This window comes from Brachycentrus maculatus, unplaced genomic scaffold, assembly GCF_059751285.1.
Source record: "Brachycentrus maculatus isolate JH-2025_06_01 unplaced genomic scaffold, ASM5975128v1 h1tg000266l, whole genome shotgun sequence".
NCBI lineage: Eukaryota > Metazoa > Arthropoda > Insecta > Trichoptera > Brachycentridae > Brachycentrus > Brachycentrus maculatus.
The window spans coordinates 1,328,754-1,352,497 of record NW_028281017.1 but is presented as its reverse complement, the minus strand read 5'-3'; the positions used below and the strand labels follow the sequence as shown (position 1 = coordinate 1,352,497).

The 23,744-nt window shown below is 34.6% G+C and overlaps 2 protein-coding genes across 2 annotated transcripts; one reads left to right on the top strand and one right to left on the bottom strand.

The window, feature by feature from the left end:
* Positions 1-230: 230 nt before the first annotated feature.
* Desi (DM4/DM12 domain-containing protein Desiccate) lies at positions 231-4,659 on the top strand. Its single transcript, XM_088266348.1, has 5 exons — positions 231-371; positions 1,277-1,457; positions 2,317-2,479; positions 3,391-3,577; positions 4,416-4,659. The coding sequence occupies exons 1-5, from the start codon at positions 289-291 to the stop codon at positions 4,567-4,569; spliced, it is 768 nt and encodes a 255-aa protein (XP_088122474.1). The 5' UTR covers positions 231-288; the 3' UTR covers positions 4,570-4,659.
* Positions 4,660-9,685: 5,026 nt separating this feature from the next.
* On the bottom strand, positions 9,686-23,277 carry PpD3 (protein phosphatase D3). Its single transcript, XM_088266341.1, has 9 exons — positions 23,027-23,277; positions 22,609-22,850; positions 20,281-20,428; positions 19,249-19,370; positions 17,251-17,521; positions 15,766-15,996; positions 15,123-15,342; positions 11,183-11,264; positions 9,686-10,215 (listed from the first exon to the last, which is right to left on the bottom strand). The coding sequence occupies exons 1-9, from the start codon at positions 23,118-23,120 to the stop codon at positions 10,156-10,158; spliced, it is 1,470 nt and encodes a 489-aa protein (XP_088122467.1). The 5' UTR covers positions 23,121-23,277; the 3' UTR covers positions 9,686-10,155.
* Positions 23,278-23,744: the final 467 nt, after the last annotated feature.

Here is a 23,744-nt window from a genome sequence, read left to right as displayed (position 1 = left end):
TTGTCTCGCATCGCGTGGCAAGCAAGCATTGTGACGCCGAAAGCGAGATTATGGATTATGACATATGCAGGAAGATGCGAGCAGTCGTAACAAAGAAAGGAAAAGTCATAATGGAGAATTATATCAAGACAATATGTCGCCTTGGATGGTTGCTTAATTCATCAAGTCATTGTTTCTGGCCAGAGCGTATAACGGAGACGCATCTATATAACGCTGTTGTCATCGTGTTGCAAATCTAGTCGCTGACAACCGTTCGCCATTTACTTTCCTTCGAGTTATCAGTTCAAAATGCTGAAGGGTCTCCTGTTGGGCGTTCTTCTGGTGGCGCTTCTGTCAGCCGATGGAGTCACAAGCCACAGCTACAACACAGAGTAAATATTTTACCATAATTAACAACAACAAAAAAAAACAAAACAATACTATTCAGTTTTTTGTACAATACAGTTTTGCGCGAAGAAAAAGTTAGGTTAAAGTTAGGTTAAAAGTTAGGTTTTTAAAGGATTAAAATTTTAAATGGATCGGAAATTTCTCAAATTTGGAATCGCGCTCTCTTAAAAATGTTGCCAAAGTAGCACACGAAAATAATTTTATTTCTACATCGGTACCTGCTTACGTTTTTTTTAAAAATCTACATAGGTACCTACTTACTTTCATATGAAAAATTTTGTTCCATCGCGTGATTGATATACTCAAAATATTTAGGGAAATAAATTTCATAGGCACACCTATGCCTATGAAATTTATCTTTTTTATCTTAAGGGTTTACACACATAAGTATGTATGTACATAAATATTTGTATATATGTATATGTATATATATATATATATATATATATATATATATATATATATATATATATATATATATATATATATATATATATATATATAACATACATACAACTATTAATGTACCTACCTACGATTCCTTTTCCGTTTCTTTTCCAATGTAGCAATATATTTCACCCTAGCTCTATTTTTACGTTGTTTGCATCCTATCAAATATATTATACTCCTATATTGGAGCGAATGAGAGCTGAAAGAAGCAGAAAGAAATCTCGGAGCTACGATCATTTCGGCAAATCTCAACGATTAAAATATTCCTTTAATATCGTGGGTGTACTGGCAAAAAACACTGATCTTTAAGTTTAATAGCGGGTATTTTATTCAGGCTAAAAGCTTTAACTAACAGGGATTTTAGAGTTAACGTTTTTTGCCAGTGTACCCAGGATATAATAAGAGAAATGCATATTTGATTTGGAGTTGAATGTTCCAGTCAAGGGTTCCAGCCCAATGCTGGCTTTTATCGCGGCATGGACCAAGTGGCTGAAGCCTCGGGGCGGGTGGACTCGGTGGTAGTCCAAGGAAGAGGAGACGAGACGCCTCAAGGCGGAGACAATCAGGAACAGCGGACACAGAGGTTTGGTATCTCCAGCTATGGAGGAGCTGGAATACAGGTACGATCATATCAAGTAATAAATACAGATGGAGATATTAACAAATAAATACAGTATAGCTTATTAATTCTAAGAACTTTAATTTATATTTCGACATAATTCGTAAAATATTTTAAAATTCTGGTCCCCCTAGCGATTTTTCATAAAAACATACGTATATTATAAAATATCGCTATTCAAAAAAAAAAAACAACTGTGCGTAAAGAAACAATTTTTGATATATTTTTTATTGATGATTTTATTCACAAAAATATCACCATGTATGTACTATAAAAATGTAACTTTCTTCGTATATATGATACATAATTTTTTATTTAGAATTTTAGTCTTCGAAATTAAAATATTTTTCTAATTTTTTAACACTGTAGTTTCGAATTATGAAATTTTTTTAAACGATTTTTTTACGCTTAAGAAATAATTGTTAAAATTAAGAAAGGTGTGTTGGCATGAGGAACGAATGAGGCGAGGAAAGAAAGACAAAAGATATATATGAGTTGGAAAAAGAAGCTGAAGAAGACTCGGAATAATCAAATACACGCGTCAAATACGTAAAGTTGAACAGGTCAGAAGTCGGAAGAAGTGTTGGGGTATGTATGAAATGGATGAACGTGGAAGAGGCGAATAATATTTTCAACGACAGAGTGGTGTGGCGTTCTCCCTACCCCTGCAGTGAAATGGCGTGATAGTTAGTTGGTTAGCATTAAAAAAGGTTTAGTGCATACAATCTCCAAGGTCTATATTTCTAGAAAAATAATTTAATTATTTTACTGATATTTTATTGATTATTAGAGATTTTAATTTGAATGTCAATACTTTTTCTGTGTTGCGTATTGTTTTAAAAATAATATTTTGTTTCTAGGGTGGATATCCTTCCGGAACTGGTTCCCCGGGTCTGTATGGACCGTTGAAGATAGATATCGGAGGAATTCTCTTGGGCTCCTTGATAGGTCTCGGAGCAGTGTTAATCTTGCCAAAACTCGTTCACGCATTCTCATACTCCTATGGCGGAGGCTATGGAAGAAGTAAGAATTACACACATAAATTTCCCTTTATTCTAATTTCATGAAGCAAAAATTTCGTAATACGAATTACTCAGTCGCCGAAAAATATTTGAATTTTCGCGGAACTTCAAAATGGCCGTCGGCAATATGGCGTCCATTTTTTCTTACTGTCATTTTATCAACGAACTAATGCAAATGCAAATATTTTTTTAGAAATGTTATTAGTGTGAAACTTGGAAAACTGATTGACTTTTAGAACATAAACAATAAGATTCAAATATAAAAATAAGATCACTACGATTATATATAAAAATATAAATTATGTAGGAAGTTTTTTTATACCAACTTTCAAAAATGACTACGGCTGTCCAAACTCAAAACACAGTAAGGGACATTTTTTTTTGCATTTTTTGACTAAGTAGACTCTACTTAGTCCAAAAATGCAAAAAAAAACGTAGTTACTACAAAAAAATGTCCCTTGTGTTTTGAGTTTGGACAGCCGTGTAGTGTCATTTGCTCTTTTTTTAAAAGAGTAATATTTCTCGTATTCTAATAAAAATGTTTAATAATATATACAGAAGGGGGGTTAAATAAATAAAAGTGATTTTGTACTCTAATATTTACTCAATATTACCCTGGACCGGTACCTCAACAGGAGGGCTGATAGCCTTTCCTTCATGTGTTGACGATAAAGATAACACCGCATTTGTATGATGCAGTGCCCCATACACCATCTGGTGCGGATAAGGGTTTGAAGAAGAGGAATTTTAATATTAAATGACCTGTCTCTAAAGTTGGTGAAACTAATGAATAGGTCCTCAAGTTGCCGAGTGTAATAAAGTTTATTTCAATGCACACCATCTGGGCTGATATATTGTTTAAATTCAATACATTTGGAGATTATTAATTGAATTGGCGATTTATTGAATTAGGTGTCGAAGCTGAGATGAGCGCATTCACAGAACTGATGGCCAAGGTAGAGAGAATCTTGGAGAAGAACAATATCGACTCTTCGACATGCGCGCAGAGAGTGGCGTGTTCCTACGTTCAGACATCCTTGGATAATTTATCTTTGGGCAATGCAACGGAAGTGGATCAATTTATAGCCAGCTTATCGAGGTAAGATTTAAGTTTTGTACTGATATTTCTTGGTGGAACTGCATTTTATAGATTATTGGCAACCACACTACTCAAATTCTTGTTTTTTTTTTTGAATTACGTAACGTCCAAGTGACTCTGAATTCTAGCTACGGCTTATGCAACACCGTTTGTCATGGCCCTACTCAGGCTTCAACTTTATAAGTTTCATTGCCTATGCCTACTTGTGAGTGGATTTACTCTTTATGTTTAAAGTTACTATAATTTCATGTAATTCATGAGTGAAAATTCTAGGCAAAAACACTCGCTATCTCGCTAGAGGCATGAATTTATACATTTCATTGATTCTAAGTTAGCAGTGAAGTTACTTAGGTGTATGATTTTAAACTCAAATTTTTGGAAGTTCTATATAAATATATGAACCAATTTAGAAACCTTGTTCTTGAATCAGTAGAGACATCTATTGGTGAGATGAAAAGAAGCTTTTTTCCCATATTCTTCTTCATCTTTGATGAGATGTCAAAAAATAACTCCTATGATTGGAGATAATCCAGATTTGTGAACAAGTATTTGGACACACTTTGGATAAGCAGCTTGAACGAGATGCATAAATATTTTGCAAATTATGGTAGCCGCTAAAAAACATGTCATAAATTATATATCTACAGAAAAGGATATTTTCCTTTGGAATTATTTCCACAGATGTCAGTATTATGAAGTAAAAAAAACATTAGGAAGTCAACATTCATTCCAGAAGAATTGATGTTACCATTAGAATACATTTTAAATACTTACCTTTTAATACTGTTATCTTCAAAAATCATCACAATTAATTGTTTTTTTCTTCTTCTTTCTACAGTAACTCGCTTGTAGACAACATGCTAGATGGGACAGCGATAAAGGAAGCGGTAGAAGCCGGGAAGAATGTGAATACCGACTGTGAAGGACTTTATTCCAGATGCAAATTAGACAAGCAAACGCTTCTGAAGATAATGGCCAATATGCTTCCTTAGCTTTAGGAATACCACATCAAGGAGACTGACCACTTTAAAAATAATTATTTTCTGTACTCGTATAAATAAATAGTAATAAAAAATATAAAATAATTTTAAAAAAGAATTTGTTTTGACATTAATTTTAGTTTGAACTCCCCTTGCCCTCTCGGAAAAAAATCATACTCTAATGGCCCCTTTAGACTTATCAGGAAATATGTCAAGAAAAATGGGCCAACATTACGTTCACTAAATTTATCTTCATTTTAAATTTAAGTTTTACTCGGTAAATACCTTTAAAAAAAATCTATTGTGACACATGTTTCGATGAATTTTGCATAATTGTCAAACACGGTGTTTCACAATGATGCTGAATACATCGAAACACGTGTCACAATAGATTTTTAAAAGTTGTGGTATTTACCAAGTAAATCTTAAGGCGGGGACTGACCTCCACATTTCGCCTTAACGTAACATTCGCGGCGACCACCCGACTTCGGATGGAGCACTCGGAACGAGATTGGCTCGCTTAACTGACTATTAGAATCCTCACATTGTGAATGTGTTACGTTACGATGAAATGACTCTGGTCAGTGCCCACCTTTAGATTTAAAATGGATAGATTTTTACCACAAAGTGACTGCCGAATCAATTAATGAAATTTTATCTTTTTCTGTGTGTATCATGTTAGGTCCTCCCTATATTAGCTATCACTTGAGAATTATTATCCTTGTCTTGGGCAACTCTAAACCGTTCTGATCCCTGTCCAATCTCTTATATTCCGGAGCCAGGAGATCTGTCTTCTGCCCACAACTTGTGGATATTCAATTTTGTCTTTTATGATGAGGTGCAATACCTCGTACTTCTCTCCTCTAAGCGCATGTCCCAGTAAGACAACTTCTAGACTTTTTTAATGTCAGTTTTATAAGAAATCAAATTCTTTAAAATAGGGTGACATCGCACCACTGCTGACTGACAAAAGAAAGTAACCGTCTTCCTGTAATTTTAAACGGTTATAGAAAATCAAAGCCAAATAAATTTGCTGGTAACACATATCGCTCACTCATTTCAACAATGTCATATATCATAAAGTGCATGTTTTCGGAATGCCCAGAAAATATACTATATCGTAGCAAAAGCGGCATATTTTTAACTTAATAATTACCCGCTACAGGGCAGAAAGTGATGTTTTTGGATTTTGAGGAAAATGTATTGTTTAATTATTTTTTTAATATACTAAATATTTTTCAAATGGAGAAAAAACATTCAGGTTTTACCTAAAAAGATCTGTTGCACAATAAAAAGTTCTATAAGTGGCTTGATATTTATTTTTAATACATTTTATTATATTTTTAAACCTTAAAAAGGATCTGAAAAATCAAGTTTTTTGATATTGTATGACATTGTTGAAAGGAGTGAGCGAATGTGGTAGACCTAAAATCAATAAGATAATACATACTGGGAGATAAAGCTAAAACATTAGGTCAGGTCAGGCTGGAGAATAATGAAATATATATACACTGAACTTTCCATTTACATATGCATATGGTGAATTTGTTCTACGCAATACATACTGTTTAAAAAAGGTGAAAAAAGTGTACTAGTGTACCTACTGCAAACTGCAGTATAGCAATTCCTGCTATAGCAATACATACATAGATCTCTTTGCATTTGTTGACAATTTTGTTACTTCAGGATCAGAAAATGGTTATGTGGAATTTTAATGGAGAAAATCTCTCTTAATTAAATGAAATATGTATTTATTTTATTCATCAATCTCCATTCATTCATACTTTGAGCAAGAAGTTATGGGTTTACAATAGCTGAAGTATGATACAAATAACAATATGTATGTAATATGATTACAAAAACAAATGGAAATTTTCTAAATAAGGAGAGAATACTGCGTCGATGGTAGTGCCTGATCTGGTTGTAGGCTGACCATTGACTGTGTTCAATTTTAACATGAATTTTTCATCTAAAAATATTATCAGTGGTTGAGTTTCGTATGAGTTGAAGTTGATGTAGAAATACCACATATAACCACTAACTTTTTTCCAGTTCCTTTCGTAACAATGCTACACTTTCAATTGTGGAAAATGTTACTAATAAATATTAAAAATGACACTGTCTATAACGTATGCGACGGAGAGAGTAAAAACGATTCTCCAACTCTTTCATTTTAACTACCAGTAGAATTTGGAGTGTTTCATTTTTGGTCTAATCCAGTTTCCAAAAAGTTTCACTTCAAAAACATGAAAGGGAGTTCAGTGCATATAAATTTTTGAATATGCTATTGTATCAGGGAACACAGATAGAATTAGTAAAAAAAACAATGTTTCAAATATGTAAACTGTTAATTTACTTAAAAATATATACAGTGTTCAATACCTAGGATTTGTATTAAAATTATTAGAATCTGGCAACATCTTTATGCATCTCTAGTAAAGTGTGAAAAAGGCGATTGCTTTTGAAGGAAAGTAAATATTCCTTATTACAAAGCAGGTCCTGTCAGAGGACAACTACAACTTGGACGTGGGCTCTTTTTGGAATAGGTACAATCAAACTCGGCCTAATTATTTAATAACAAAAAAAACTAAAATTTATAGTAAATGAGTATATTACAATGTAATAAAGTTAGTTGGATTTGGGTTAGAGAATAAATACTGAAAAATTTCATGACTAAATTAAACTACAGTGAGGAATTTAACAGCTTGATGCATCTGCATAACGCATTTCAAATACATATATGTACTCAATATTATCCAACAATTAGATATTATTATATTAGTTTATTATTGCTTCAACATTATATGTAAATTGGCAGAATTTGAAGTAAGTTTTTCACATTTCTTGATGGTAAATACATAATATAACTAATGAGAATCATTCAGAATACAAGTTTCATACTTATACTTTGAATTTATTTATTTATAATAACACTGATTGTTTTTGCATGTCACCAATAAAAAAAATACATACTTGCCAATTTATTCCTTTGAGAGGACCTGCTACCAAGATGTCATTATCTAAATGATTTTCATTAAAATTTTACCCCAAAAACACATGATTTATAATTGACAAAATTTGTCACATTAAAATAATACAAATATATTTAAGTCATACATATATGATAGTTTCATGCTGAGTCATGTAAATGATTGCCTCATATGCAGATGACTCATATGAGATATATCATGTATGAATGTGACAAAAAAACTATTAATGTAATGTTTTGGTACATCTTATTGGAAAATCATGTAAAAATACTGCTGGCTAATATGCCATAATGCTGGAATCATTTATTTCTTTGTTAAAATAAATATAATAAAATAAAAAAAATGATTAACAATATCAATTTAGTTTAAAGAATATTTTTTTACTTCGGAGGACTTCCGTTCACAGTGAGCTAAGTATGTAATGTAGTGAAGTAATGGAAAAAGGATGTTGCTTCATTTTATCCATCTTACATTGTTTTATTTTTGATAGTGAAGTTGATAGGTTTAGTGGAAATATGTACGCAAGATATAGTTGCTATAAAGTGTCAAAAACTGCTTAATTCGAATAACAATAATTGACATACATGATTTGAAAATATATACGGAATAAAAAAACAAATGGGAAATGATCAAAAAATCATACGAAAAATGTATTTCTTTTTCTTCATAAAATAAAAAAAAAAATTGATTTAAAAAAAAAATGATTCAAATTGATTATTTTATCGACTGCTCTCGTTATTTTGAAGGCAATTTTTTTTTTAAACATTACCGAGGATTGATTTTTCAACCTCCGTCTGTTTGAGAAGAGTCTTTCAGTTTTTCAGACACATCGCTAGAAGAATCGTAACAGTCTTGAAATGTTGATAGTCATGGGAGGAGCCGAAGGTAGCAGAAGAAGAGAAAGATCTCTCACTAGATGGACTGACCAAATCAAGACTGCCACAAGTTCATCAGTGGTTGGAGCTATGCGGATGGCGGTGTTTCGGGAGAAGTGGAGACATAATGTTTTAAGTACAAGGAGAGAGGAAGGTCACAGCCTCCAGCAATGATGACAACAAGGCAGAAGAAGAGTTGGAGATTCCTTGAAATTTACTGGATCAAAATTAAAAATATTTCTCAAATTCTGCTTCTAATTGTGAATTAACTTGCTTTAACTGATTTTATGTTACATTTGTGACATTTTTAACAAATTTGTTCGATTCCGTAGTACTGTAATAAGCACATGACAAGTTTAAAGATTGAGCCGTTGTTTTATAATGATGCACAGTGGCGTGCAGAGTTTTTAATCAGGGTTGGCAGTAGGGTTGGGTAAGGATAAGGCATACGTATAGTAGGTACTGGTCGTGTTTCTATATGGAACGCGAGTAATCCAGGGTAGGCCATGCACACCTCTGATGATGCAGCACTGTGTTACGGAGAAGGAAGAACGACTCTAGACACACAGAGTATCACATAGAGATGCATCGAAGACAGTGAAAATGGCGAAAAAATCATTCAGATACTTGAAATCAAGTATGTATAATACATCGACGTGCCGTACGTAAAGTGTTCTAACTACATTTTTGTCAATTTTGAGATATTTGGTGTATGTTATCAACTGTTATCTACAAATATAAACAAACAAAAAAAAATTATAATAAATTACGCCTAGTTTTCAGGCGTATAAGACGCTATCTACATCGAATTTTCGAAATGAACTGAACTTCTAAAACGGTAAATACTTAATTTTATTGTGTTTTTGAATGTTTAGAATTTCAAATAAAATCGTTAATAAATAATAAAATATATATATATATATATTGAAAAAATCTTATTAGCTCTCTCCTATAAAGTAACAGATTTGCAGATAGAGTACTTTACATAGGGGCTGTCGACATTATCGCATTGTAAGAAATTAAGTATAGTTTGATCATAGTGCAGCAAGAGCATTATTGTAATAATTGACTAATTCTTGCGGACTAAAGTGCCCTTGAACATTGGGAGAAATAAAACTACCAACAAAATAAAACTAAAGAGAATTAAAAAATAATATTCCCTAACAAAGCGATAACTATTTACACGCCAATTTTTACATTGATCCGTTTGTAAAATATTTATCAACCGAATGGTGTTTTAAAGTGTAAAAAATAATTATGATCTACTGTTAAAATAGATTGCCTAATAATAGTTTATTGTACTTTAAAAATTTAACTATCTACGCCGGTGCGCAAAAATTGCGAAACAAATCAGAAAAAAACATATATTCATGAATACTATTACTACATGATCGGTAAAATTTTTTTTACAGATTTTTTAAAGACAAAATTGATGTACGAATCAACATACATATTACAATTTTAATTGAACAATTATGCTGAAATTGAGGGATTCATTTAACAAAGAGAAACAGGTTGAAATGCATTCGTCTTGGAATGAAATCAGTGAGGAATCGTCGTAAAAATAATGCGAAAATAATAACAATATACATTTTGGTACAAAAATAATGTTTGTCAAGGTGGTAGTGGTGATTGCGTTACAACGTTCGGCCGTGTGATATGTGGAGACAAGCGAAGACTTGTCACGGGCTGTTCTAGCTATGGAGATGCGACAACGGTACAGCTTCGAGCGGTTAACACATCATGCTGAGGAGCGGGTTGGCATAAGCCATCGGCTTGACGTTTGGATGAGGCTGGAAGAAAAAATGTCAATTAATTTGAGTAGTAAAAAATGTCTAAGAACATTGATCGTCAGAGAAACAGGTTGACAAAACAGTCAATATTAATAAAAAAAAAACAGTTTACGAAAATTTCTGAAAATATGGAACAAAAGAGTGTCTAAGTTTATTTATTAAATAAGTTACTCAATAGATGGCATTGAGTTATAAATATGAGTTCACTTTAGGACCACTTATAAATCTAATAACACAGGACTGGTCCTTAATCTTTCCGGGAGTATGAACGTAAATTAATGTGTGTGCAAATTTTCCTTAAAGGAGTACTGACGTTAATGAACGTCGAAGTCCGTCTGTCAGTTGGTATGATGTAACTTGCATAGCAATGACATCTGTTAATATTTTGATGAAATTTTGTCAAAATTAAAAAATATTTCGAAGAGGTTTCATTTATTTATTTATTCATTTTAAATTAGTGTTTTACTTAGTAAATACCACTATTTCTTAAAATCTACTGTGACACGTGTTTCGATGCATTCCGCATCATTTTCAAACACCGTATGTGAAGCTAATTCTAAATTTTAGGGTTGGGTCCTTGGGACGTTGAAGGTTAAAGAGGAGCTACTACCCCCTCTTCAACCTTCAACGTCCCAAGGACCCAACTCTAAAATTTAGAATTAGCTTCACATACGGTGTTTGAAAATGATGCGGAATGCATCGAAACACGTGTCACAGTAGATTTTAAGAAATAGTGGTATTTACTAAGTAAAACATTAATTAAAAATGGATAGATTTTACCACAAAGTGACTGCCGAATCAATTAATGAAATTATTTATTTATTATTTTGACAAAACTTCCATCTTTCTAACATACATCTTTATACATAGATTTCGTGAAATATATATTTTTTTCATGTAAAAAGAACCCACTCTTGATAATGGTAAGATAAAATTTTCTAATAATGAATTAAAATAAAATACTTACAACTGCCTCGTAGGATGTAAACTTGGGTATCATATCCTTCCCGTTCATATTTATGAAGGCACCTAGATTATTCATTGTGTCACTGAAAAATGATAAATATATAAGCGAATTTTTTTATTATTTTGAAATATAATCAAACTAAAAATCAATAATACATATCATAAACTGGTAAGGTGATCACTTTTGCACACCAATTCTAGCCATGATTGACAACCACAATACTCATTTTTTTTAACTTCTAGATATATATTTAATCTCATTACAAAGTACATATGAGTTCATAAGAGTATTTACAAAACATATTCTTCTTCATCTATGTTGAGATGTAAAAAAATAAAATAAAAAAGTTCATATTATTTTTAACATCTCATCAAAGATGAAGAAGAATATGGAAGTCTGGGCATTTACGGGGCTGACGACCGTCATAGGCTGGTTTAAGTGATAACTTTACACACGTGTAACATTCACCAATTCTACCCATTATTGACAACCACACTACTCAAATTCTTGGAAGTTCTATATATATGAACCAATTTAGAAACCTTGTTCTTGAATCACTAGAACTTCACTAGAGATATCTATTGGTGAGATGTAAAGAAGCTTTTTATTAAGCAGAAACTCTCATAGTATGTGAGGTCCGAATCCTGGATTATAATCACACACATGAGAAACGCCAGAAAATACCATTTTCATTTTTATTATTAAGCTTATAATTTGACCAGTTAATTTATTTACAACATTTTGAGTGTGTCCAAATACTTGTTCACAAAATCTGGATTATCTCCAATTACAGGAGTTATTTTCATATTATTTTTAACATCTCATCAAAGATGAGATGTTAAAAATAATATGAAAATAACTCCTGTAATTGGAGATAATCCAGATTTCGTGAACAAGTATTTGGACACACTCAAAATGTTGTAAAATAAAAAAGGTTTAACCGTTACGCTGCTGAGGTCATTATGTTAAAATTGCATTTTTTATACGTGTTGATAAAAAAAAACAAAAGAAATCTAAAATGCCATAACTACATAATTTTTTTTTGGATTTTAATAATTCTTTTTGTGTATTGTAAAGAAAGAATCAAAATGTTCATATAAGTAAAAGAGATAAAAGTTGTTTTTTTTGTGTCAAATCGGCACAAGGATTACAATTTTCACTTGTAGGAGGTGCCAATGTCTTATTATTAACAAGATGAAAAAACTTCAAGAAAAGTAAAAAGCGGTCCCGTGAAAACATTTTGCTGAACCACCAGTAAGAATGTATTGTGGCACGTCTAGTGATTCTCATTTGCAATATGACTCCAACGAAAGCTTGTATTTCACGTACGTCGCTTTCCAATATTTCCATCTTGATTTTGGTTTAAAATTTGAATTGTTGCGATGTCTCAAGAGGAGCCGATGCAAAAAATAAATTTAAATGAGCCATGGGCTTTGAATCCGTTGGTTTAACATGGAACGAGGAACGGTGAGTTACGCATCATATTATTTCGAGAAATAAAAAGAGTTTGTGTTTTGATCCACTCACATTTTTATTAACCAACTAGTTTCGGCAACAACAACCAACTAGTTTTTATTAACCAACTAGTTGTTGCCGAAACTAGTTGGTTAATAAAAATGTGAGCAGATCAAAATACAAAGTCTTTTTATTTCTCGAAATAATATATCAATATGATTGACCCTATCGAAAGCACATGGCATAACATCAAAACAGCCATAGTTAAGTCAGCTCAAAGGGTTCTCGGAATGAAGCCGTCAAATCGACCCAAATGGATGTCGGATGAAACGTGGGAATTAATAGAAGAAAGGGCCAACATAAAACACTTAAAAGATGCGGAAACTGACCAGGGTAAGCTCGAAAGTCTCCGAGCGCAATATAAATGGAAGCACCTGGCTGTCAAAAGATCCGCAAGGCGGGATAAACGCCGTTCCCTGGACACACAAATAGCAGCAGCCGAACAAGCAGCCCATAGAGGTGATACTTCTAAGCTTTTTAAGATTACGCACCAAATCTGTGGTAAGCGGCCCCCGACCGCAGGCCCAGTTCGTGGCCCGAGCGGCCAAATCGAGTCTGAGCCCGATTGCGTGAAAAGCATATGGAGAGATCACTTCTGCCGCGTGCTAAATCGTCCACCCCCCTTAGACCCCCTCCATGTGCCCTCAGTTTCTGCCCAACTGAACATTCCGCGAGCACACAATATTTCGCAAAGAACTCCAACGCATACTGAAATTATATCAGCTATTAAAAAGCTGAAAAACGGAAAGGCGCCTGGTGTCGACGAAATACATCCGGAATACGTCAAGAGTGGCATGGACGCTCTCCTCGACCCCCTGTATCACCTACTTTCAAAGGTATGGGAAGAGGAAAGGTGCCCGAAGGATTGGGTAAACGGGGAAGTTATAGCCCTCCACAAAAAGGGTGATCCGCTGTTGTGTGATAACTACCGTGGCATTACTCTTTTAAGCGTTCCTGGAAAAATTCTGGCACAAATAATTTTGGCAAGAATCCAAAAACCAATAATGCGAGTCCTCAGAGAGAACCAAGCGGGCTTTCTACCAGGCAGGGCGTGCGCTGACCATATACATAACTTACGATGCCTGTTACAGCAAAGTAACGAATGGAACTGCGCCCTTGCCTGCTGTTTTGTAGACTACGAAAAAGCTTTCGACAGCCCGCATAGGTCTTCTCTTTGGAATATCATAGAAGCATATGGAGTTCCTGTCAAAATTGTGGCCATTATCAGGGCGCTTCACACTAACAGCGAATGCTGCGTTAGAATAGATGATGTGTGCAGTGAACCATTTGAGGTCTCTACTGGGGTGAAGCAAGGCTGTGTACTAGCCCCATTTCTCTTCATCATCATGTTTGACTTCATCCTACGAATGTCAATTCCACCGGATCGAGGAATTGCAGTGAGTCCTGCTCAGAAATTATGCGATTTAGAATATGCGGACGATGCAGTTCTAATAGATACATCGATCGGAGCCCTGCAAGATATAATTGACTCCCTCCAAATAAACTCCGCTCGGTTAGGCCTAAGAGTGAACGCCAAAAAGACCAATGTCATGTGCAACTCAGCCTGTCCGGACCGAGATCAACATCTTACTTGTGAGGGACGAGCGCTCGTTCGAGTCGACACCTTCAGATACCTTGGAACACTCATGGTGGAGGATGGTAGTGTCCAGAAGGAACTGAATGTACGGCTTGGAATGGCAGGAGCTATATTCAATAAAATGCGCAATGTCTGGGACTCACCGCTTTACTCGACAAAAACCAAGTGTCGTCTCTTTAACGCCTGCATCCTCACAGTGTTGCTGTACGGATGTGAGTCGTGGCACCTCACCAAAGCTCAAAGCAAGAAACTAGCAAGTTTTGAAAATAGATGCCTGAGGCGAATACTGGGTATAAAGTGGTATGACTTCGTCAGGAATGACGATGTGAGGAGAAGAACTCAACAGCCCCTCATACTGGAAGTCCTGAAGAGAAGAAGGTGGACATGGTTGGGACATGTCCTTAGAATGCCACCTGAGGGCATCAACCCCTCATGTCTCTTCTTCCAACCTCGATGATTCCGGCGCCCCGGAAGGCCGCTGACGACCATTCACCGACTATACTCAGCGGAACTTCGAGACGCCGGACTGACCTGGGAGGAAGCCAAGGAGATGGCGCGTGACAGAGTGACTTGGAGACGACTCGTGTTGGCCATATGCTCCACCTAGGGAGCGAACATGGAAAAAGAAGAAAGAAGATGATTGACAAAGTTAATGCTTTCAATATTCAAAACAGTTATGCATCAATTTGTTGACGCTCCCCAGTTTTGGCAGGCATAATAGGATTCTCCGCATTATAACGGTTAAGTGAGATTGTAAATGACCACTTGTTTTGTTGCATGGGATACTAAGATCATCACAGATTGGTCGCACGGCAGTTTAGGACTCACCAATAGTTGGGCGCGGAGAAGACGGTGATGCACTTCCCGTCGTGGGCGACCTCGTAGCCCTTGTTCTTGACCTCGTGGCTGCGGATGACGTACTGCAGGTTGTTGAGCTCCAGGAAGCGCTTGGTCACGTCGGGCCCGAACTGGCAGCCCACCCCGCGCTTGCTCGGCGCGCGGCCCAGCTCCGGCTGCGGGTCCGACCACAACAGCTCGCACATCACGCCTGCAACCAGACAACCATTGCTAGAAACAACTCATTTAAGTTTGACTCGGCAGTGGCAGCGCCATCTGTTGAACGTAGCAACTCGCGGATATTTTAATGTCCAATTGACGCTGTCTTATGGTGGGGACTGATCGGAGCCATTTCGTCATAATGTAACACGTTACGATGCGAGCATTCGTATAGTCAGTACAGCGAACCGAGCGCTCCATCCATAGTCAGAGGGCTCGCCACGAGCGACGTTATGCTCTGGTCAGTCCCCACCTTTAGGTAACTATCGGTGCATATGTATAATAGATAAGGGTAGGACACAAGAGGCGGGGCCCAGCCCATTTTTTTCTTATCATCACAAGGTCAAACATTTAACAGGATGAATACAGACATGTGTACGCCGTAAAGCAGAATAAAAATGAGACTTGAGGATACCTTCTTGAGGAGGCTGTCGATTTCTCTCAATGTCGGCGATATCCTTCAGGGTGACGTTGTCCTGCGAAAACAGCCCTCCGTGCATGACCATGACCTTGTTGTTGAGGCAGTGCGCCAGGGGCAGCCAGTTGTACACTTCGGTGAAGAGATCGGCCATTTGCGCCGAGTACTTGGCCTTCACCTCCCCTTCGAACCCGTAGATCTGGTTTAACGTTGAAGACTCGTGGTTCCCTGGAAAAGACCAATTTGTGAGACGGATTCATTTGATCACGGAGCCGCGATGATGGGGAAAGAGTTAAGTTTTAACCCTTAAATGCATACTGTTGCAATTCTGCAACAACGATTTCACATCATTTGAAACATTCTTTAGTCGCCTGGAATTGTTGTAATTCACACTGTTGCATATTCATCACACACCTAGGCGTTAGAATTAAGTCAGCCTTTTATAACTTGATGGCGCTGTGAGTACTTTCTTGACATTTAGTTATTGTTGTCAGAGATTTAAAAAAATAAAAACAAAAACAAATCATGCATTAATGGGTTAAAATCTACATTCTCTATAATTGTGACACACTAGCTCGCAATCAAAGTCACATCCATGGAGGACCACTACTGGACTCCGAGAAGGTGAAGCTCCTCTCATCAAGACAGGTTGAGTTACATGACTCACATAGGTTTTGAGAGTGAGCTATGACACAGAGGGATGTCACAATAGACTTAATATAGTCGTAGTGACATAAGAGATGCAAGATCCCTCGACCTCATGAATTTTTTTTTTACACAAAGTGAATGATGAATACTAAGGAGGGTGATATCACCATACCACAAAGTTAATAATGCTTTTAAAATACAAAAGAACATTTACAATTTTATTTATACAGATTGCATAAAAATCTAAATGATCTTTTCTAAATATGCATTGAGTCATATCGCTCACTCCTTTCAAGAACGTCATAAATAAAAAATCGTCAATTTTCAGTTGTGCATGTTTTCGGAATGCCCAGAAAATGTACTATAACCCAGCAAAAGAGGCATATTTTTAACTTAATATTTACCCGCTACAGGGCAGAAAGTGTTGTTTTTGCATGTTGAAGAAAAGGTATTGTTTAATTATTTTTTTAAATGTACTAAATATTTTTCAAATGGAGAAAAAACCTTCAGGTTTTACCTAAAAAGATCTGTTGCACAGTAAAAAGTTCAATACGAGGCTTGATATTTATTTTGAATACATAATATTATATTTTTAAACTTTAAAAACGTTCTCCTGAAAAATTTTTTGATTCATGACGTTCTTGAAAGGAGTGAGCGATATGTCTATCTCTGTGGTGTAATGATTAGCGTGTTTAGATACCGTGCTGGAGGTCCCGGATTCGATTTTTTTTGTGCAATACATATAGGAAATGTAATTTTTTGGTGGGGACCTCCACATTTGGTATCTGCATTAAAAAAAATTATATATAGATGGAAAAAAGTTTAAAATTTTACCTCTCGACATGAAGAAATGGTCTGGATATAAAAGTTTAAAGCTGAAGAGGGTGAATATGCACTCCACGCTGAAGGATCCCCGGTCCACAAAGTCTCCATTAAACAGGTAGGGGTTGGAGGGGGAGGGCAGCCCGTTGATGCTGAATATGTTCATGAGGTCGTAGAACTGGCCGTGGATGTCCCCGCACACCGTGAACTTCTCCTTGTCCGGTATCGTGATGTGGATGAGAGATGGCTGCTTCTGCATGTAATTCTTAATATCTACAAGTATCTGTAATTAAATAAAAAGGGAAACAAAAATGACAGATTAGTATTTTAAGTAGAAAAGACGTTTCATTTCAGCTAGTGTTCATTCCAAAATTGTGTATTTTTTATTAGAATTTGTGTATTAAAATTGTATTCATAAATGTATGCGAGAAGAATAAAGAGACGCAGTTCATCGACTTTCATTTTGTTTATAATATTGTCCCCACCACATACAACTCCTTTAAAATTGTATATAAGGGGTGGAGGACAAATTTTTGTGTGCTCAGATAAAAATAAAAACGTGTATACGTCGCGCTCGCTCTTTTCCTATTGGCGTCGTTTTGTTCTTCTAGTCCTTATAAGTGTTTTATAATTTTCGATATATTGGTGTCGCTTTGTTCTTTTCGTCCTTATAATTTTGTAATTTCGGAAAATAAATAATTGACTTTCAATTGCGCGTTTCCGTCTTCCTCATCACAAGTGTTTCAATACCATTAGACGATAACATAACAGCTAGTTAGCTCTATAAAACTTCATTTCAACTGTTGATCTTGGCTCTTTAAATCCTGGTATGTTTCTAAATTGACCAAATATAATTCAAATTAGCAAATTTAATTCTAAAAGCAGCAGAAAGTAGAAAAAATGATGCTTTCGAAATGTGGTATTGGAGTCGCATGCTTTGAATTCCATGGATAGCTGAACGGACCAACGAATCCACCAGTCAGGAGTTACACTTGGATGGCTTGACTCTGGTCAGTGTGTGTACACGACGGATTCTTCAGTTCTTTGGACACATTGCGCGTGGCAATGAGGATAGCCTGGTACGACTGGTTGTGATTGGAAGCCTGGAGGGAAGAGATGGAGAGGAAGATTCCAGATGAGCCCAACTCAACTACATCTAAACATACAGTGAAATCGGGATTTTTCGTCCCTGGATTTAACATTTTGCGCCGGATTTAACTCGCCGATTTCGTACAATTATTTCAGTTATGATATATTTTAGTGCATTTATTACCCGCTTTTATGTTTTTTTACTCATAGGATGAAAGTATATAAGCTGATTTATTAATACATTTAACTTTATTGCATGTTTAACCTCGGCTCATAACGCATGTCTGTGGTAAAAACTTTAGTTGGTCTTCGGGTCGACCAAAAATCGCATGTGTTAAACATTTTGTGTAGTTTTATGTGTGCAAATGGTGCTATGGTGGTGAAGGGTGGTATTGTTTGCATGCTGTAGTAGTGATTGTTCTGACGAAGAGACAGGTACGTCTCGAAACCGGTAGACATAAAAATCTCGGTGAGTGGTTAAATATTATTAACATTTTTGTAAAAAAATAAAGAAGTAAGAATAACTAACCACAAAGTTAATGCTTTAAATATTAATAATATTGAAAAGAATAGTTTGTGAGTGCACAAATTTGAACATCGGCAGTTTGATTATTCGTGAAATGGCGCTGTGCACAGCGAATCGACTCAATATCCAAAGATTTACTGCGTCAAATGGATGGATAGATAGCAATAAAGTACATTGAGGGTCTAAAAATCTTATTTTAAGCATTGATGGCATTTAAGATGAAACTTTTAAATGTATATAGGATTGAAAAAGAATTACAAAAAAAAAACCAACAAACTAATCTTAATGATTTTTTAAAAAGAGGTTTTTTCAATACCCCCTATTTTTGTCTGCCCCTTAAAAAATACATATAAAGTAAGGGTTTTACGGTATATGATAAAATAATATTAACTAACCTTATAGGCATATTTTCTGTGCAGTTTTTTCTGGGCTTTGTAATATTCCATTAATTCCGTAACAAACTTTAGCGTCACAGCATTGTCTTCTAATTTTGGTCCATCATATTCATCTTCGATAGCTGTAAATAATATCATATCGAATATATAATAACATCTAAAAAGAAAACATACTGATGATGCGTTTTAAAGAAAAAGCACTCGGTTTATCTAAGGACAGAAAATGGAGAAAGAATGTCAGGTAGGAAAAGAAGAATAATAGCAAAAGCTAGGACACTTGTCACAAATTTATTGGCGACACTGCTAATGAGTACCTTGAGGAAAGGTTTAGAGCATCTAGCACACATGTTTATAGTGATTAAGCATCCTGAATTGATTTTAACCATTTCCACTCTGACCATTTTTTCTCATAACTGATCAGCTACACTGATCAAAAAAATGTGAAGTTTTTCTACCATTAAAATCAATATTTGGGTTCCCTAATTTTGGGACACTCTGTCTGGCAATTCGTATGACCATTTGTTTTTATACCAGAACTTGAAAGTGTAACTTTCATTGTTTTTCATGGCGGATTAACTATAAAATATTTATTATAAATAACAATTTTTTTAAAAATATAATAGCTCTACAAAACGAAAAAATATGGTCACAAAAAGTGGGAGTATCCTTGGAGAACCGTCATAAATGAAGGATAACAACTGACTTATTCCAAAAAATATTAGCGTATGACTATAATATGTAAATATTCTATCACCCAAAATGATAATCTATTTTTCCTAGATTATATCTAAGTAATGGAAAGTTTTATTGAAGAAATGTTGGTTAATTCAATATGTTGCGATGATTAACCGCATTTATCTCAAATATTTTTTGGTAGAATATACTTGGGTGATAGAGAAATCAATGAATAAACTTATACCTGCGCCGGGCCAGACAGTGTGGCCCACGGAGCTGCCTACTAGAATCATACGGGCCAGAATGTCTGGCCTACAGAGTGGTAAGAGTTAAGTTATTTTATAAAGTTGATCTTACTCATTGATTCAAAATCTAAGGAGTCAGCTATAGATTTTTCAGGTTTATCCACAGCAATCGCTCTTTCGAAGGCCATCTTTTTGACAATCTTATTACATTCGTTATATTTCATCTTGGCATCACCGTCATTTGGGGCCAGTTTTGTAACCTGTAAATGACACATAAAAAATGAGTTATGTTTTATAACAGTCAGTAGCAGTTTTTTTTACGGCAAGCATAAAGTTAGAGTTAAATAACAGTAAAACCTCGATATAACGGACCTCTATTTAAGGAATTTCGGATATAATAGACAAAAAATCCCGTCAAATGTAAAAAAAAACACCCTATTGATATTATAAACCCTTTAATTCAATTGTCGCCGCATGTAAACAATTTTCATCAGCTACGATAATTTATCTTGGATCCCCAAATGGGTTTTATTTTTATATCGCTCACTCCTTTCAAGAACGTCATAAATCAAAAAACTTGATTTTTCAGGAGAACGTTTTTAAAGTTTAAAAATATAATACAATGTATTAAAAATAAATATCAAGCCACTTATTGAACTTTTTACTGTGCAACAGATCTTTTTAAATAAAACCTGAAGGTGTTTTATCCATTTGAAAAATATTTAGTATATTTAAAAAAAATATTAAACAATACCTTTTCTTCAAAATGCAAAAACAACACTTTCTGCCCTGTAGCGGGTAAATATTAAGTTAAAAATATGCCTCTTTTGCTGGGATATAGAATATTTTCTGGGCATTCCGAAAACATGCACAATTGAAAATTGTCGATTTTCGATTTATGACGTTCTTGAAAGGAGTGAGCGATATGTCAGGCAGCTGGTTAATTTGGGTATTGGCAATATATTTTAAGGACCTTACTTCAAATTTGGTAGTGTTTATCGGCTCCACATGTATTTTGTTATGTCCTCGTGTATTATGATTATGAATTTCTTTGTTAAAAATCGGTATGGTGTTGCTGTGAGTCGTTTTAAACATTACTTGAAGCATTGTATTTGTAATCTCATAAGTTGGTAGAATGCCAAAAGGTATTATGTTAGTGCTCAAATAAATGTCTTTTACATGAGTGGTGTACGGTAGACGAAATATATTTCTAATGGCTCTATTTTGTATAACTTGTATTTCGGAAAATCTCTTAGTTGTGAAACCCAAGATACAGCAAAGGTATGACAGGTGGGAATGTTTCATGGCAAAATATATTGATCGGAGCATCGATAAAGAGAGAGTACCCTGCAATCGATATAATACTCCTGTTATCGGGACAATTTTTCTTTTAACATGATTAATGTGTTTCGACCACGAGAGCTGAGAGTCTACTACTAAACCCAAATATATCGCTCACTCCTTTCAAGAACGTCATAAATCAACACTCTTGATTTTTCAGGAGAACGTTTTTAAAGTTTAAAAATATAATACAATGTATTAAAAATAAATATCAAGCCACTTATTGAACTTTTTACTGTGCAACAGATCTTTTTAGGTAAAACCTGAAGGTTTTTATTCCATTCGAAAAAGTATTTAGTATATTTAAAAAAAAATTAAACAATATATTTTCTTCAAAATGCAAAAACAACACTTTCTGCCCTGTAGCGGGTAAATATTAAGATAAAAATATGCCTCTTTTGCTGGGATATAGAACATTTTCTGGGCATTCCGTAAACATTCACAGCTGAAAATTTACAATTTTTGATTTATGACGTTCTTGAGTAAGCGATATGTGACCAACTGATTATTTACATAGCTAAATAAGTGATTGCCATTAGCAACATAAGGTGGCAAATTATGGGAATTTAAAATGACATATTCACAACATTTTTTAGTGTGTCCATATCCTCCTTCAAAAATCCGGGGTTCTCAACTCAGGAGTTATTTTTATATTGACATCTCAACATAGACACTTAAACCAGAATATGACATGTCGTAAGCCCTGTAATTACCCAGGGATCCATATTCTTCTTCATCTATGTTGAGATGCCAATATGACATAATTATTGACAATTTCATGGCAGACCCTGAGGCACTTAATATTTATTTATCTGCCCACATGGGAATTGAATCCATGAACTAATGCATGGTAGTCAAAGGAGCTAACCACTAAATTACAGAGGCAGATAAACATCAATACATGAAAAATATTACAAGAGGTTTGTGGTAGGAATTGATGGTTATTTAAAAAAACAGATATTTGAACATAAATCAGTGGATAATAAAGGAGTAGATTAAATGTGAATTTATGTGGTTTGTGGTTAGTATAAAAAATAAGTGATTCCATAGAAAACAGAATTCTGATTTGATATTTCATAATTGAGAAAGCAGTACTTACATATTCGAAGTCTTTAAGTGCTAATTTGAATTTTCCTAAGTTCATATGGGCCGCCGCTCGTCTGTAGTAGCCTTTCAAATAAGATTTATTCAGCTCTATCGCTTTGGAAGCATCAGCGAGAGCGTAACCGAAGCATTCGGTCCTAAGGTAAGCGATACTCCTATTCGCGTAGTAAACCGCATTAGTCGGGTTCTTTTCGATACATTTGGAATAAAGACTTATTGCTTCATCATAGTTTTGATCTGAAAGTGAGGTTAGGTTAGGTATTTCACATTGCGAAAGGAAATCAGCCAAAGTACTACTTATTTCACCATATCGTTAAACATTCGTAACAGGGCACATTAAAAGACCTTATTTATATACAAAATAGAAGCCAATTATAAAGAAAAAACATGTTATTAAATATTAATGTAGTTACTTTTGAAAAACTCGTTGGCTTCATTCTTGAAATTTTCAGCCTCGTCCTTGTTTTCTTGCGAAATAGTAGTTTCATTTACGTTGTTCGAAGACATTTTTTAAGTTTTTACGCTTGTAGAAAATTATGTTCATATGAACTTATCAGATTTTTGCACTAATTTACGAGGACTTCTTTCAACTTCTTTTCTATACACCGTTCAGTGCTGCCATACGCCTGACTTGAAAATTGGCGATATGATTTTAAATTGTGTGCTGCCATTGAAAATAATCATTGAAGAAATTATCGAAAGGTACTTAATTAAAAATCACTTGAGTACCTATCCGGCTATGGTATTGAATGAATTTTTTTTATAGAATACTTTTATTTAGAGTTATTTTCAAATTACTTTATAACTGATTGAGAACAAATAAACAAAATTTAAAGGTGGCCTAATAGAGACGAAACAACAAAGGAAAAAGCCTGAGATTTCTATAATGTACAACTTGGCACTGGATGGTCCAAGTGATCGCTATATATTTGTGTGTGTGCATGTGTATTGATATACATATCGTTCTTAGGGTGAAAATCCAATATCTCTGATAAGAATAAATATATTTTTTTATTTTATTTTATTCTCACGTGTAACATTTACAATACGTTGCATAATTTAAAAGTGTAAAATTATTTTTCGTAAAATAAAACGAGATAATAATTTTTATTTCTATAAAAGAGGTTTTAA